Below are 17,219 nucleotides of genomic sequence, written 5' to 3' on the forward strand. Positions count from 1 at the left end.
TAATTAACACTTTGGAGCACACATGCAGGGGTCGAGCCACTGCGATGTTTCAGGATGAGAATGCAACACAGCCTTGAGGAATATTAAGATACAAATGTAATATATAAAATTATGGCTGATTCAGATTTTTTTTAATCAAGGATCAAATTCATTCATTGTATACATTTACATGTATTAGGAATTAGCTGTGATGTGTTATTCAGGGTGTGACGTACAACAATAATCAATAACATTCAACAATTATAATGAATAAAGAGTTAAGTTTAATGGAAGGGGTCCATGGCATATCAAAGATCAGGAGCCCCTGATTTAGAGTTACAACAGGTCCTTCTAGCCCAATGAGCTCACATGGCACAATTGGACCTATGTGACGATTTAACCCTTCCAAGAGGACTGCGACCTTGTCGTATGGTTTGGAGGCTTGCATGCCTCAAAGACCTAGGGAGCTATGTTGGCTAAAGAAATTACTTTAGTCAGAGGGTGGTAAATCTGTGGAATTTGTTGCCACGAGTGGCTATGGAGGCCAAGTCATTGGGTGTATTTAAGGCAGAGATAGACAGCTTCTTGATTAGCCAGGGCATCAAAGGTAATGAGGAGAAGGCAGGAGAGTGGGGATGACTGGAAGAATTGGAACAGCCCGTGATTGAATGGTGGATCAGACATGATGGGCCAAATGGCCTACTTCTGCTCCTATATCTTGTGGGCTTATGGAAACCAGAGCAGCCAAAAGCAAATCACACAGACATGAGGAGAATGTACAAACTCCTTACAGACAGCAGCCCCAGAAAACATACTCAAGTGTCTGAAGAGGGACAGAGAAGTGAAGAGTCAGTATAACAAATATGCCAAGGCATGGTAGCGTAGTACTTATCACAATGCTACTACAACGCCAGTTGTAAAGTCAGGATTCGACTCCTGCTGTTGGCTGTAAGGAGATTTGTACGTTCTCCTTGTGACTGGGTGGATTTCTTCCACAGTGACTTGGGGACCACCCAGAGAAATCCTCACTAATTTGATTAGACGCAAGCGACACACTTCACTGTATGGTTTGATGTACATATGACAAATAAAGCTAATCTTTTTATCCTTTTTGCCTTTTAAGGTTTAGCAGGCTGCAGACCAGATGCCGGTAAACAGGATTAGTATGGATAGGATGATGGTTAGTATGAACATAGTAGGTGGAAGGGCCTGCTTCTGAGCTTTATGACTCCAACTCAATGTGCTTTGCAGAGAGGAGTGATTGGCAAGCGTCAGGAGGTTTCTCTTTATTGAGATACAGTGAGGAGGAGGCCCTCCCAGCCCTTCGAGCCTCTCCACACAGCCACCCACAGATTTAACCCTAGGCTAATCATAGGACAATGTATAGTGACCAATTAACCCGCCAACGGTACATCCTTGGAATGTGGGAGGAAACCGGAGCACCCAGAAGAAACCCACGAGGTCACAGAGAGAAAATACAACCTCCTAACAGGCAGTGTCGAGAAATGAACCCGAGTCGCTGGTACTGTGAGTGTTGTGCTAACCACTACACTACCATGGAACACAATCTACAAACCATCTCTAAACGGGTTAGTGTAGGGAAGGGAGGAGATGGGGATAGGATGGGAGAGAGAAAAGCTGAGGAAAAAAGATTGGGAATGATCTGTAGGAATATTTAAGGCCAGAAGGAATGGAGGACAAATGAGGAAAAGATGCACGGAGGGACCATGAAGTTACAAGGCATGATATACATCCTTACTGGTGCTGCTTCCTGCACCCATGCAGGGCTCATCGACTTCTTCAAATTTGCCTCCAACTTCCACTTTGCCCTCAAATTTACCTGGTCCATTTCTGACACCTCCCTCCCCTTTCTCAATCTCTCTGTCTCTATATCTGGAGACAGTTTATCCTCTGAATTTTTTTTTTTATAAACCCACTGATTCTCACAGCTACTTGGAATATACCTCTTCCACCCTGTAACTTGAAAAAAAATGCCATCCTCTTCTCTCAGTTCCTCCACCTTCACCACATCTGCTTTCAGAATGAGGCTTTTCATTCCAGAACTAATGAGATGTCCTTCTTCAAAGAAAGGGGTTTTCCTTCTTCTACCATCAACACTGCCCTCACCCACATCTCTTCGAATTCATGCACGTCTGCCCTCACCCCAGCCACCCACCACCATAACCAGAGATAGGGTTCCTTTTGTCCTCATCTACCACTCCAGCAGCCTCCATGTCCAGCAAATTCTCCATAACTTCCACCATCTCCATCTGGATCCCACCACCAAGCACATCCTTCCTCCCCCCCCCCCCCCCAACTTTCTGGTTTCCGCAGGAAATGCTGCCCACGCGACTCCCTTGTCCATTCATCCCTCCCCACTGGTCTCCCTTCTGGCACATCTTTGCAAGCAGGACAAGTGCTACACCTGCCCCTACACCTCCTCCCTCACTACCATTTAAGTCCAGAAACAGTCCTTCCAGGTGAGGCGATGCTTCACCTGTGAGTCCGTTAGAGTCATCTACTGTATCCGGTGCTCCCGGTGTGGTTTCCTGCATATCAGTGAGACCCGACATAGATTGGGAGACCGCTTCGCCGAGCACCTACACTCCATCTGCCAGAAAAAGCGGGATCTCCCAATGGCCTCCCAATTTAATTCAGCTTCCCTTTCCCATTCCAACATGTCAGTACATTGCTTCCTCAATGAGGCTACACTCAGGCTGGATGGCATGAACATAGATTTCTCAAACTGCCCTCCCCTTTCCTTCACCGTTCCCATTTCTCTCTCTCTCTCTCTCTCTCTCTCTCCCTCCCTCCCCCCTTTACCTGCCCCTCCCTTTCTTCCATGGCCTTCAGTCCTCTCTAATCTCTGGCCCTTTATCTCTTTCACCAATTGACTTTGCAACTCTTTACTTCATCCCTCCCCGTTCCAATACTACCTTTTCCTGTGCTGATGGAGGGTCTCAGCCTGAAACGTCAAATGTTTACTTTTTTCCACAGATGCTCCCTGGCCTGCTGAGTTCCTCCAGCATTTTGTGTGCATTACTTTGATTTCCAGCATCTGCAGATTTTCTCCTGTTTTAGAATTTTTACCCACCCTCTTGCTACAGATACACTTGTGAGAATAGGATCATGTGTGTGTTCAACCCATTTTTATTCTAAAGACACTCACCATTGAATGTGCCAACAGGAAGATCTTCAGATCTGGGAAACGGCGTTTCATCATGTCGATGTGCTGCAGGCAGTCACGGACGTATACACTGAAGTTAGACACGCTCAGGCGCTGGCCTTCACTCTGCCCGTGGCCAACTGCAGAAGGAGGCAAAGAACAGCTTGAGTTGGATTGAACAATTGGATTAGAAGGTCCTTCTGAAACAGAGCTTGGCATCCTTCTCAATCTTTGTCTAAAAACATTGCATGTTGGAGACTCTTATATCCAGTTATTCACAATGAAAAACATAGAACATACACTCAGTGGCCACTTTATTAGGTATACCTGCACATCTGCTCATTAATGTAAACACCTAATCAGCCAATCACATGGCAGCAATTCAAGACATAAAAACATGCAGACATGGTCAAGAGGTTCAGTTGTTATTCAGACCAAACATCAGAGTGGGGAAGAAATGTGATCCAAGTGACTTTGATCGTGGAATAATTGCTGGTGCCAGATGGGGTGGTGTGAGTATCTCAGAAACTGCTGATCTCTTGGGCTGTCCACTCAATCTAAGCCTCTTATCATCTCATCTCTAGCAAGTCACCTCTCATTTTCCTTCTCTCCAAAGAGAAAAGACCTAGCTTGCTCAATCTTTCTTCATTGTACATACTCCCTGATCCAGGAATCATCCTGCTTCCTCTCCAAAGCTTCTACATCCTTCCTAAAATGAGGCGACCTGATTTGAACACAATGCTCCAAGTATGATCAGACTAGGTTCTTATAACACTACAACATATCATCACAGCTCTTAAACTTAATCTCAATAAATTAAAAGTAGACTGGTTTATCTTCCCTGATTTGATCCAGCTGCTCTCTCTATTTGGTTATAATTTGTAACTACTGAGTTAAAAACAAACTTCACATACATTGTGGAAAAAAGTGCCGCTAATTGTTTCTATTCTTGCCAGTTTACCTTCTTTAGAAATGATTCATACTTTTCATTATCATTAATTCAAGCCCTTAACATATTTTACATATTCACCTTAATGTTCCAGTTTCCACAATTAGCCAGTCTGCCTTTAACTCCTATTAAGGTAATCTATTTTCTCTTGTCTTTAATTCATTCCCGATGGATTTAGCCTCTAATACACTATAGCTGTGTTGTTGCCATCCTGGGATCAAACGCTCCATATCGCCTTCCCCAGATTTCCTGATTATGACATTTTGTGTACTTTATTTATCGAGTTACAGCGTGGAATATGCTTCTGGCCCAACGAACCGCACCATCCAGCAACCTACCTATTTAACCCTAGCCTAACCACAGGACAATTTACACCAAGTAACCTGCTAACCGGTCGGTACATGTTTGGACTATGAGAAGAAACACCCGGTGGAAACACACACGTACACAGGGAGGATGTACAGACTCTTTATAGATGGCGTCAGAACTGAACTCCAAACTCTGACGTCCCGAGCTGTGATAGCAGCACTTTTGTGGGCTGTGGCACCATATATAACGTCAAGGACTCTGACTTTAATTGCCACATTAAATTATCTCTGACACCGCAGAATAAAAGAGCTTGTCATTGACTTGAGAAAGGGTGGGGGGGGGGGGGGGTTGCTGCACAATCTCTGACTTACATCAACTGTACTGAGGTTGAGAGTGTTGAAAGCTTTATGCTCCTGGGAGTGAACGTCACCACTGGCTTCTCCTGCTCCAGCCGTGTAAATGCCACAGTCAAGAAAGCTAACCACTGCCTCCACTTCCTGAGGAGGATATGGAAACCTGGTATCTCCCCATTGACCCTCACCGATTTTTATCGAGAGCATCCTGTCCAGATTCGGTATATCACAGCTTGGTACGGCAACTGCTCTGCACATGACTGCAAGAAGCTGCAGAGAGCTGTGGACACAGCTCAGTGTGTCATGGAAACCAGCCTTCCTTCTATGGACAACAAACACGAGGAAATCTGCAGATGCTGGAAATTCAAGTAACACACACAAAATGCTGGTGGAACGCAGCAGGCCAGGCAGCATCCTGGTGAAGGGTCTCGGCCCGAAACGTCGACAGTGCTTCTCCTTATAGATGCTGCCTGGCCTGCTGCGTTCCACCAGCATTTTGTGTATGTTCCTTCTACAGACTCTGTCTATACTTCTCAGTACCTTAAGAAGCAGCCAACATAACCAAATACCCACCCGGAACATTCTTGCTTCTCACCCCCACCCATCGGGCACAGGATACAAAAGCTGAAAGCATGTACCACCAGGCTTTATAACAGCTTCTATTCCACTATTGAATGGTCCCCCACGACAACAGTATGGACTCTTGATTTCACTATCTACCTCGTTGTAACTTTGTACCTTGTTGTCCAACTGCAATGAGCTTTCCCTGTAAGTGTTAACACTCTGTGTATGGTTTTGTTTTCCTTGTACTACCTCAAAACCCTGGTATAATGAAATGGTGCTTATAGATGGCATGCAAAATAGTTTCTTGCTGTATCTCAGTACAGGTTGGTCATGACCAGAATTAAATCCTGCCTGAGCAAGTACTGCAATTTGCCTAATGCCTTAACAGCAGATGCAATCTCACTGGCTCTCCACTCTGGTTTGGAGTATCTAGACAATTGCAAGACATACCCCAGACTGCTGCTTAGCAATTAGAGATTGACATTCAACACCATCATCCCCTCAGTGTTCATCACCACCCTCTAAACCTCGGCCTCTGTACCTCCTTCTTCACCAGGATCGTCACTGGGAGACCACAGTCAGTACAGTTTGATAGTAATGTCACCTCCTCACGGACAATCAATACGAGCACACCTCCAGCGCGTGTATTTAACCAACTGTTCTGCCCTCACAACACCCATGTCTGTGGAAATGGCATTTATAAATTCACCATTAATGAGACAGTTGTCAGCAGAATCTCAGATGGTGATGAGGAAGTCTACAAAGTACAAAGTCAATTTTATTATCAAAGTACATATCTCATACAACTCTATGATTCTTCTTCCTGCAGGCATACTCAGCAAATCTATAGAATAGTAACTATTACAGAATCAATGAAAGATCAACCAGACTGCAGAAGACAACAAACTGTGCAAATGCAAATATAAATAAATAACAATAAGTATGAAATAATGAGATAAAGAGCCTTGAAAATGAGATAATTGGTTGTGGGAACATTTCAGTGATGGGGCAAATGAATGTAATTATCCCTTTTCAATCAAGAGCCTGATGGTTGAGGGGTAGTAACTGTTCTTGAACCTAGTGGTGTGAGTCCTGAGGCTCTTTTACCTTCTTGTATTTTGTACCTGATGGCAGCAGTGAGAAGAGAGGATGACCCGGGTAGTGGAGATCTCTAATGACAGATGCTGCTGTCCTACGACAGTGTTTTACATAGATGTGCTCATTGGTTGGAAGGGCTTTACCCATGTTGCACTAGGCCAAATCCACTACCTTTTATAGGATTTTCCATTCAAAGGCATTGGTGTTTCCAAACCAGGCCATGATGCAGCCAGTCAATACATTCTCCACTACACATCTATAGAAGAATGCCAAAGTTCTAGATGTTGTGACAAATCTCCTCAGACTCCTAAGGAAGTACAAGCACTGCCATGCTTTCTTTGCAAATACACTTACACAGGACAGGTGTGAGACAGATCAGCTGGTTGAGTGCCATTGCAATAACAACTTTGCACTCAACATCAGCAAGGCCAAGGAAATGATTATCCACTCCCCTCCATTTATACTGCCTGCCCCATTGAGTTCCTCCAGCAACATGTGTGTTGCTCCAGATTCCTGCATCTTCAGTCTCTTGTGGCTCCAATTAAACCTTGATCTTCAACATATACCCTCTAGTTCTTGATTCTCCAACACTGGGGAGAAGATTGCATGCATTCACCCTATTGATGTCCCTCAAGATCTTACTTAAAAGAGAGCATCTCTGACTCAGGAAGGAGCTAAAGGAGCCTTAGGTCCCCTACCACCAGATTCAGGAACAGTTATTACCCTATAATCATCAGGCTCCTGAACCAGTGTGGATAACTTCACTCACCTCAACTCAGAACTGATTCCACAACCTACAGACTCACTTTCAATAACTCTACAACTCATGTTCTCAGCATTATTTATTCACTTATTTATTTATTTAGTTGTTTATTTATTTAATATTTGTCTTCTTTTGCACATTGGTTGCTCCTCAGTCTTTGCATGTAGTCTTTCATTGATTCTATTCTATTTCTCTTACTGAGAATACCCACAAGAAAATGAATCTCAGGGCTGTATATGGTAACATAATACATTTACTTTTGAACTTTAAACTGACCAAGCAGTTTTGTCAGAGTCCTGCACGAGACGGTTCACCTCTAAGGAGTTCTCAACCTGAGGTCCATGAGCCCCTCAGTTAATGGCAAGGCTCCACAGCATAAAAAAGGTTGGGAACCCCCCGAATTGTTGTACTCAAGTCATCAAGTTCATTGTCATTTAACTAAATACACTATATACTGTATATAGAAACGAGCTAATATCTTGCTGAATCGGGGTATACAGCACCGTAGCACACATAACACGTAGCGTATAACTTATGAAAGTGAAGATAAAGTCTGCAGATGAAATATGCATAAAGTAAAATGCATATCTCAGTATTGTAAAATACCAAACAGATTAACCTGTGACACTTTGAATGCGATGTGGCAGGGAGTTCAGATATCTAACAGCCTGAGGGAAGAAACTGTTTCTCATCCTGACCGTGCTTGTCTTTATGCATCGGAGTCTCAGTCTGATGGTAGAAAGTCAAAGAGGATGCTGGATGGATGGGATCCTTAATAATACTAATTATCAATAATAATAAACCTCTGGAGGGGGATGGGAATCTACAACAGGTGGTGAGAGAATATCTTTCAGAATTACATTCACTTTACATGCTTGTCACCTAAACACTTCTCCATAAAATATTCAAACCCTGATATTAACAACACATGTCTGGTGCATGAATTCACCACCCTCGTCAATCTCTTTTAGAGTAAAGCCTCTTTATAATGCAGGCATCGCATTCGTGTGCCTGCATCTCCGTGCTCTCTGAATCCAAAGGTCTCCCTGAGCAGCCTCCCACCCTTCCACACTCCATAAATTTGAGCTCATCTGAAATTCCAACTGATAGAATTGCATCACTAATGAAGACGTTTGGGCGGTGTTTGCTTTTCAGAAGAGTTATCCAATTAGTCCTCTTCATCTGCTCTTTTCCCCGGAGCATCACCAATTATTTATTCGAACATTTTATTTTTAGTTCAATAACCTCATCACAGAATGCATCCAATTTAAGATGATAAGTAAAACTAGACCATTCAGCCCATTGAGACTACTCCACCCTTCCTTCATGGCTGATTTATTATCCCTCTCAACCCCATTCTCTGGCCTCCCCATAACCTTTGATGATTTTACTATTCAGGAACCTCTCATCCTCTGCTTTAAATACACTCAATGACTTGGCCTTCACATCTGTCTGCGGCAATGAATTCCATAGATTCACCACCCTATGGCTAAAGAAATTTCTCCTCATCTCTGTTCTAAAGGGACGTCCTTCTATTCTGAGGCTGTGCCCTCTTGTCCGAGACTCTCCAACTACAGGAAACATCGTCTCCACATCCACTCTATCTAAACTTTTCAATATACAGTAGGTTTCAGTGAGGTCCCCCCCATTCTTCTAAACTCCAGTGAGTACAGGCCCAGAGTCATTAAACACTCCTCATATATTAACCCTTTCAATCCTGGAACCATTCCCGTGAACCTCCTCTGGACCCTTTCCAATGCCAGCACATAATTCCTCAAATAAGGGGACAAGAACTGTTCACAATACTCCAAGTGTGGTCTAACCAATGCTTTATAAAACCGCAGGATCAGGTCACCATGTGAGCAGCATGAGGGGCAGTACACAAATCAGCAAGTTCAGAGTTTGAGGCCTGGAGTTCGTGATCCTGTCATCGGCTAGTCCTGGTGTCGATACCAAAGATCAAAGCCCGAAGGTCAATCAGAAGTCAAAGGCCGATGGCCGAAGCCCTGGGTGTACAAGTCCTGGAGTTCACTAGAGAGTCCAATGAAGGCGGGAGCCACAGAGGCTTCTCCTGCAGTTGGAAGACTGTCTGTATGTGTGTGTGAGTGGGTGGGTGGATGGGAGGAAGAAACCTTTAAGCTACTCTAAGATCAATCTAACCATTCACTCCTACATAGCCCTCAGTTTTTCTATATTCCATGTGTCGATCAAAGAGTTTCTTATACACCCCTAACATACTTGCCTCTACCAGCATCCTGGCACTCACCCCTCTCTGTGTAAAAACAACTCACCTTTGACACCCCCTATACCTTCCTCCCTTTTATTAGCTATTTCCATGCTGGGAAGAAAGGTCTCTGTTCATCCACTCGATCTATGTCTCTTATCATCTTGTAGATCTTTGTCAATTCATCTCTCATCCTCCTTTGTCCTAGGGGAAAGCCCTAGCTTGCTCAACCTGTCCTCATAAGACATTCCCTCTTGTCCAGGCAGCATCCCGTGTGCAGCTGGGAGGTAAAACGAGATGCCCATGAAACAGAAGATAATTGAAATTGCCAAAATAGACAGAGTACAAGCAAAGCAAAAGCTCTTTGTTCAACCTGAAATGAATGGTCAAAGGACAGATTTAACTCAGAACAGAATCCATCATCAAGGACCCCACCATCCAGGCCAGCGTATCTGCTCACAGCTGCCATCAAGGAGGAGATACAGGAGTCCCACACCACTAGGTTCAGGAACAGTTATTATCCCTCCACCATCAGGCTCCTGAACTAAAGGGAATAACCTCAACTCTGAACTGATTCCACAAACTATGGACTTGCTTTCAAGGACTCAAGTTCTCAGCATTATTTTTTTTGTATTTGCACAGTTTGTTTACTTTTGAACATTGATTGTTTATCAGTCTTTTTTTTGTGTGGCTTTTCGCTGATTCCATTGTATTTCCTTGTTCTGTGAATTCCTACAAGAAAATGGACCTCGGGGTAGTATAAGGTGACTTATACACACTTCGATAATAAATTTACTTTGAACTTTGAAACCTGGCTTCAGCCAAAATTGTACCAGGTGGTTCATTAGGCCAAAGCAACCTCTGGCCGTGCTAAAGAAGCGAGAGATATTTGCAACTTAATGACAACACAAGAGAACCAGAGAGAAGTGAAGACAATGTCAAGAGAATTAGGTATATTTTTATCAAGTAAAAATATGCAAGGCTGCAGCAAAAGATTGGGGGGGGGGTACAACTTCAGAGGTGCTGCTGGATACAATAGGTTGATGGATGTTCTACTGCACCGCGTGGAGTTATTTTATTTTATTTAGAATCACAGAACGGTAACAGGCCAACAAGCCTGCACTGCTTAATTACACCTATAAGACCAATTAACTACAAACGACTACATCTTTGGGAATTGGGAGGACACTGAAGCACCCACGTTTGCACACTAGTTGAAAGCCTAAGTTGGTGCGGTCTTTCTTTTACTTGAGTATGCCCACAAGAAAATGAATCTCAGGGTTGTATACGGTGACATATACAGGTGTCCCCTGCTTTACGAGTGTTCGCTTTACGCCACTTCGCTTTTACAAAAGACCTACATTAGTAACCTGTTTTCCCATTACATAGAGGATTTTTGCTTTTACAAAAATTTTTCCCATCTAAATTAATGGTTCTTCGCTTTACGCCATTTCAGCTTAAGAAAGGCTTCATAGGAACTCTCTACCTTTGTAAAGGGGTGGGGGGACAACTGTATGTACTTTGAGCTTTGTGCTTTGTGGTCATGGGAGAAGGTACAAACTCCTTACAGACAGCAGCCAGAATTGAACCTGGGTTGTTGGCACTGTAATAGTGTTATGCGAACCGCTACACAATCATGTCACCCCTATATTATGATTGTATTTCCCCTAGCCTCTTAACCTTTCAAATATCTGCCCTGCTCTGATTCTAACCTCCTGAATGTTCTCAATTTTAATTTTTACTTGGTATGTCTTCATCTCCCTGGTCCAAATGCCCTCTCTAAACCTCTCGGTCATTCCTGCTTCCTTTGAGACACTCTTTCAAACCTATTCCACCCAGCATTCGGCCATCTCCCCCAGAGTTTCTATAAATCAAGGGTGCAGCCTCAGAGTAAAGGGACATCCCTCCGGGACAGAGATGAGGAGGAATTTCTTCAGCCAGAGTGTATTGAATCTGTGGAATTTGTAGACACGGATGGCTGTGGAAGCCAAGTCATCCAGTGTGCTTAAGACAGAGATTGATATGCAACACACACAAAGTGCTGGTGGAACGCAGCAGGACAGGCAGCATCTATAGGGAGAAGCGCTGTCAACATTTCGGGCATTGATATGCCCCTGATTGGTAAATGGGTTAGGGTCGTGGTGAGAAGGCACAAGAATGAGGTTGAGGTTAAAAAAGATCAGACATGATTGAATGCTGAAATTGACTCAATATGCCAGGTTGGCTAATTCTGCTCCTATATTTGATGAGTTAGATAGAGCTCTTATAGATAGCGGGGTCAAGGGATATGGAGAGAGGGCAGGAACGGGGTACTGATTGTGTATGATCAGCCATAATCACAGTGAATGGCGGTGCTGGCTAGAAGGGCCAAATGGCCTACTCCTGCACCTACTGTCTATTGTCTTATATCTTTACTGGTACACCTGTGAAAACACTGTAAAAAAATAGATATGACCTCCATTTCCTTACTCCACACACCAGGATCTGGCATGATCCTGTGTGATACTTGTTCTGTTAGAGTGTTAACTACGTAGGTAGCTACATTCAAAGTCAGGAGGTTATCGAATCCAGAATTCAAACAAATTAGGGATGAGATTCAAGTGAAATAATCATTAAAGGGTGCTTTTGGTGTGTAATAGAATAGAATAGAACTTTATTGTAATTGCTCAAGACAACAAGATTGCATTGCAACTCCAGTCCATGCTAAACAGATAGTTACAATGCATGCAGTATAGCTTAATTACTGGGTATGTCACATTAAGTACCGTACTAGGGTATGCCACATTCTTGAAGGTATTGTTCTACAGAAAAGATGGCAAACTCTAGCCTGTTCAACTGGTATTAGTAGGTCAGCTACGTATTCAAAGGATGCAGTCATTAAATGTATATTTAAAATCTCTTGGCACCATTCATAAAAAAAGACCAGCTGTATTCTCGATAGCTCTGCCAACTTTCTTCCCTCAACCAACACCCTAAAAATAAACACTCATCCCGTCTCTGTTCCTGATATGATAAAAGTTGAGAGAAAGGTATATTCTGTGTTTATCATAGCTACAGTAAGAAATTACATTTATTTAACTATTAACCACATTTTGTTTCAGGAATTGTCAGAATAGAAATCATCTCAGAAAGCAAATCCAAAGCAACACACACAAAATGCTGGAGGAACTCAGCAGGTCAGGCAGCATCTATGAAGGGGGAAAAAAAATTGATATTTCGGGCCGAGACCCTTCATCAGGACAGAAAGGAAAGAGGTGGAACAGGTGATCCATCTAGAGGAAAAGAGTTTTAACAAAGACGGAGATCCTGCTCCAAGTAGGAACTGGAATTTGATTGTAAACAAAGTGGGAGAGGAAACCTGATTGGATTTGGATCAGGAGGTGCAGAATACAGGTGTATAAATGCCATCTGACTAGATTTGCCCAGGCATCATCCCTAAAGATGATGGCAGAGTTTTTCATTGAAACATTGGTTATGATTGATTCCTGTTCCCAACTTGAAGCCCAAGAAAAGTTTATTCATTATATATGACGGGAAAGCACTAGACCTTTTTTCAGGTGAGCCTTCTATTCACAGTACAAAAATTTAACCTTATAGAATTCACAAATTACTACCGAGAAAGTGAGAGGCGTGTTGGTCATTAGTCGGGGGTTGAATTCAAGGGCCACAAGGTAATGTTGCAGCTCTATAAAACCCTGGTTAGACCACTCTGGGATTATTGTGTTCAGTTCTGGTTGCCTCATTATAGGAAGAATATGGAAGCTTTAGAGAGTGTGCGGAGGAAATTTACCAGGATGCTGCCTGGACTTGGAGAGCATGTCTTATGAAGTTAGGATGAGAGAGCCAGGGCTTTTCTCTTTGGTATGAAGAAGCATGAGCGGTGACTAGATAGAGCTAGACAAGATGATAAGAGACAGAGATCGAGTGGACAGCCAGACTTTTTCCCAGGGCAGGAATAAATAATATGAGGGGCATAATTTTAAGGTGATTGGAGCGAAGTAGAGGAGGGATTGTCAGAGGTGAATATTTTTTTAAAACACAGAGAGTGAAAAACCCTGCCGGGGGTGCTGGTAGAGGCAGATATATTAGGGACATTTAAGAAACTCTTACATAGGAACATAGATGATAGAGGAATGGGGGCGGGGCTATGTAGGAGGGAAGAGTTAGATTGATCTTAAAGTAGGTTAAAAGTTTGTCACAAATTGTGGGCCAAAGGGTCTGTACTGAGCTATAATGTTCTATGTTCAAATATAGGTCACCCATAAGACCATAAGAAATGGGAGCAGAAATAGGCCATTCAGCCCATCGAGTCTGCTCCGCCATTCATCATGGGCTAATCCAATTCTTCCAGTCATCCCCACTCCCCTCCCTTCTCTCCATACCCTTTGAAGCCCTGGCTAATCAAAAACCTATCTATCTCTGCCTTAAATGCACCCAGTGTCTTGGCCTCCACAGCCGCTCGTGGCAACAAATTCCACAGATTTATCACCCTCTGACTAAAGTAATTTCTCTGCACCTCTGTTCTAAATGGATGTCCTTCATTCCTAAAGTCGTGCCCTCTAGTCCTAGACTCCCCTACCATGGGAAATAACTTTGTCATATTTAATCTGTTCAGGTATTTTAGCATTCGAAATGTTTGTACGAGGTCCACCCTCATTCTCCTGAACTCCAAGGAATACAGGAAATCTCAACCCTAACAATCGATTCCAACAACTTCCCAACCACTGATGTCAGGCTAACAGGTTTAAAGTTTCCTTTCTGCTGCCTCCCACTCTTATTAAATATGGAGTAACATTTGCAATTTTCCAGTCATCCTGTACAATGCCAGAATCTATCAGTTCTTGAAAGATCATTGTTAATGCCTCTGCAATCTTTCCAGCTACTTCCTTTAAAACCCAAGGGCGTATTCCATCAGGTCCAGGAGATTTATCCACCCTCAGACTATTAAGCTTCCTGAGCACCTTCTCAATCGTAATTTTCACTGCACATACTTCACTTCCCTGACACTCTTGAATGTCCGGTATACTGCAGATGTCTTCCACTGCGAAGACTGGTGCAAAATTTGCATTCAGTTCCTCTGACATCTCTGTATCTTTCATTACAATATCTCCAGTGTCATTTTCTATTGGTTCTATATCTACCCTCGACTCTCTTTTACCCCTTATATACTTAAAAAAGCTTTTAGTATTTTCTTTGATATTAGTCACCAGCTTCCTTTCATAATTCATCTTTTCCTTCCTAATGGCCTTCTTAGTTTCCTTCTGCAATTTTTTTAAAATTTCCCAATCCTCTATCTTCCCAATGATCCAGTGGCTCTGGCTTTCTTGTATGCCCTCTCTTTTGCTTTTACTTTGGCTCTGACTTTACTTCTCAGCCACGGTAGTGTCCTTTTTCCATACGAAAATTTCTTCTTATTTGGAATATATCTGTCTTGCACTTCCCTCATTTATTGCAAAACTCCAGCCATTGCTGCTCTGCTGTCCTTCCTTCTAGTGTCCTCACCAGTCAACTTTGGCCAGTTTCCCTCTCATGCCATTGTAATTTCCTTTATTCCACTGAAATACTGACACATTGGAATTTAGTTTCTTCTTCTCAAATTTCAAAGTAAACTCATTCATACTCTTCCCTGAGGGTTCCTTAAATTTAAGCTCTCTTATCACCCCAGATCATTGCACAACACCTAATCCAGCACAGCCAATCCCCAAGTGGGCTTAACAACCAGCTGTTCTAAAAAGCCATCCCTTCGACATTTTACAAATTCTCTCTCTTGACCCAAACTGCTTGCATTACAGAAATTCACCCTTGTAGAATTTATAAATCACTAGCAAGAATTTTGAGATGTAGGATAAAATTTGATCTTGCAGAATGTATGTGAAAAAAAGCAGATAAACACAATTACTTTTCATCTTGACACATACGTAGGTGCTATAGAAAATCATGATCTGGACCATTTTCTAGGAATACAACAAAACTGTGACAACAAAACAGGATTTGCCCGTAAGGCTATGATGCAGAAATCTGAAACAAGAATCAAGGTGTCAGAAGAACTCAGCCAGTCAAACAGCATCTGTGGAATGAGAAACAAGTCAAAGTTTCAGGTTAGGGACTCTTGTTCAGAACTGCTGGTTTAGAGCTCTTTATAATATATTCTTTCAAGGCATGTAGACTTCACAGGCTGAGCCAGCACTTGAGTGCAGGGGTTACAGAAGCAGAACTGGGGGGAGGTGCTTGGAATTGGAATATTATTGTCTTATTACTGATGTACAGTGAAAAGTTTGTCTTGCATACTGTTCGTACAGATCAAATCATTGCACTGTGCATTGAGGTAGAACAAGGTAAAACAATAACAGAATGCAGAATAATGTGTTACCGTTACAGAGACGGTACAATCCAGGTAAACAGTGAGGTGCAAGATCACAACGAGGTCAAGAGTTAATTTTATGATACTAGGGGACACTTAAAAAACCTAAGCAGTACGACTGAAGCTGCCCTCGAGATTGGTGGCACATGCTTTCAGGTTTTGTACCTTCTGCTCGATGGGACAGGGGAGAAGAGAGAATGCCTGGGGTGGGTGGGGTCTTTGATAATGAGGGCTGGTTTACCGAGCAGAAGTATAGACGGAGTCACCAGCTTACCAAGGGTGACTTTAGGAGTTAGCAGAGAGTGCTGGTAACTGATTCTTGCTCAAGATAGTTGATCATTTTTCCCACGTATGTCAATCCTTTGGAAAATGGTAATGCTGGGTTTGAACAGTTTCCCACCAGGAGTTAACGGTCAGAGGACAGTACTCACTGTGATCATGGGAAAACACAAAGAGGGACTGGTTGACGAGCATTGTGGCAACGTTGCCGTACGCCCCGCTATGTTCTCCAGCGCCGTGTAGTATCATCACCAGAGCCCTGCAAGAGCGAGGTGAAGAGGATTTACCAGTGGAATAATAAAGATTAGCTTTATATGTTACATGCACTTTGAAACACCGAAACCAGCAGTGAAATATTCCTTTTGCATCAAAGACCAATGCAGTCTGAGGACATGCTGGAGACGGCCAACAGGTTGTGACGCTTCCAGCACCAACATAGCATGCCCACACCTCGCTAACCATAACCTGTATGTCTTTGGAATGGGAGGAGGAAACAGGAACACCCGGAGGAAACTCACACAGTCAGAGGAAAAGAAAGATTAGCTTTATTTGTCACGTGTACATTGAAACATCGACACACACAGTGAAATGCACCGTTTACATCAAACCAAATCAGCCAGCAACATGCTGGGCAGCCCTCGAGGGTCACCACACTTCCAGTGTCAACATAGTGTGCCCACATCTCTTGCACTGTGGGAGGAAACCGCACAGTCACGGGGAGAATATACAAACTCCTTATAGACAGCAGTGGGATTCAAAGCCCGATCCTACAGTAGGTGTGTTGTCAAGCATTGCGCTAACCACCAGACAACTGTACCACCCCCACGAGTAAGTGACAGAGGTGGGTACAATAACAGTTGGAATTTTACTTAGACAGGTATGTGGATAGGTAAGGGTTAGAGAGATAAGTGAAACACAGGCAAATAGGACTTAGTGGGCTCCATTGTCAGTATGGACAAGTTGGGCCGAAAGGCCTGTTTCCATGCTGTATGATTCAACAGGATCTGGCATGGAACCTTCACCTGTGAGTGTGCTGTCTCCACTGTCCACTAATCAATTGAATTCATGTTTAGTTATCATTCAACCAAACATGAATACCTATACGTCCAGCCAAACAAGACAGCATTACTTCAGGGCCAAGGTGCATAACACAGTACCAACAGTCACACACAGC

The 17,219-nt window shown here is 43.2% G+C and overlaps 1 protein-coding gene across 3 annotated transcripts in view; it reads right to left on the minus strand.

The window, feature by feature from the left end:
* The window catches only part of LOC140741713 (monoglyceride lipase-like), a 95,844-nt gene that overhangs the window by 47,741 nt on the left and 30,884 nt on the right, over positions 1 to 17,219 (minus strand). For all 3 annotated transcript variants that reach the window (XM_073072005.1, XM_073072006.1, XM_073072004.1), the window contains 2 exons: positions 16,198 to 16,304; positions 3,149 to 3,285 (listed from right to left, as the gene is read on the minus strand). In XM_073072005.1, the coding sequence (XP_072928106.1) occupies positions 3,149 to 3,285; positions 16,198 to 16,304 (244 nt within the window). The remainder of the gene's footprint in view (positions 1 to 3,148; positions 3,286 to 16,197; positions 16,305 to 17,219) is intronic.

The sequence above is a fragment of the Hemitrygon akajei genome, chromosome 19 (assembly GCF_048418815.1).
Source record: "Hemitrygon akajei chromosome 19, sHemAka1.3, whole genome shotgun sequence".
Taxonomy (NCBI): Eukaryota; Metazoa; Chordata; class Chondrichthyes; order Myliobatiformes; family Dasyatidae; genus Hemitrygon; species Hemitrygon akajei.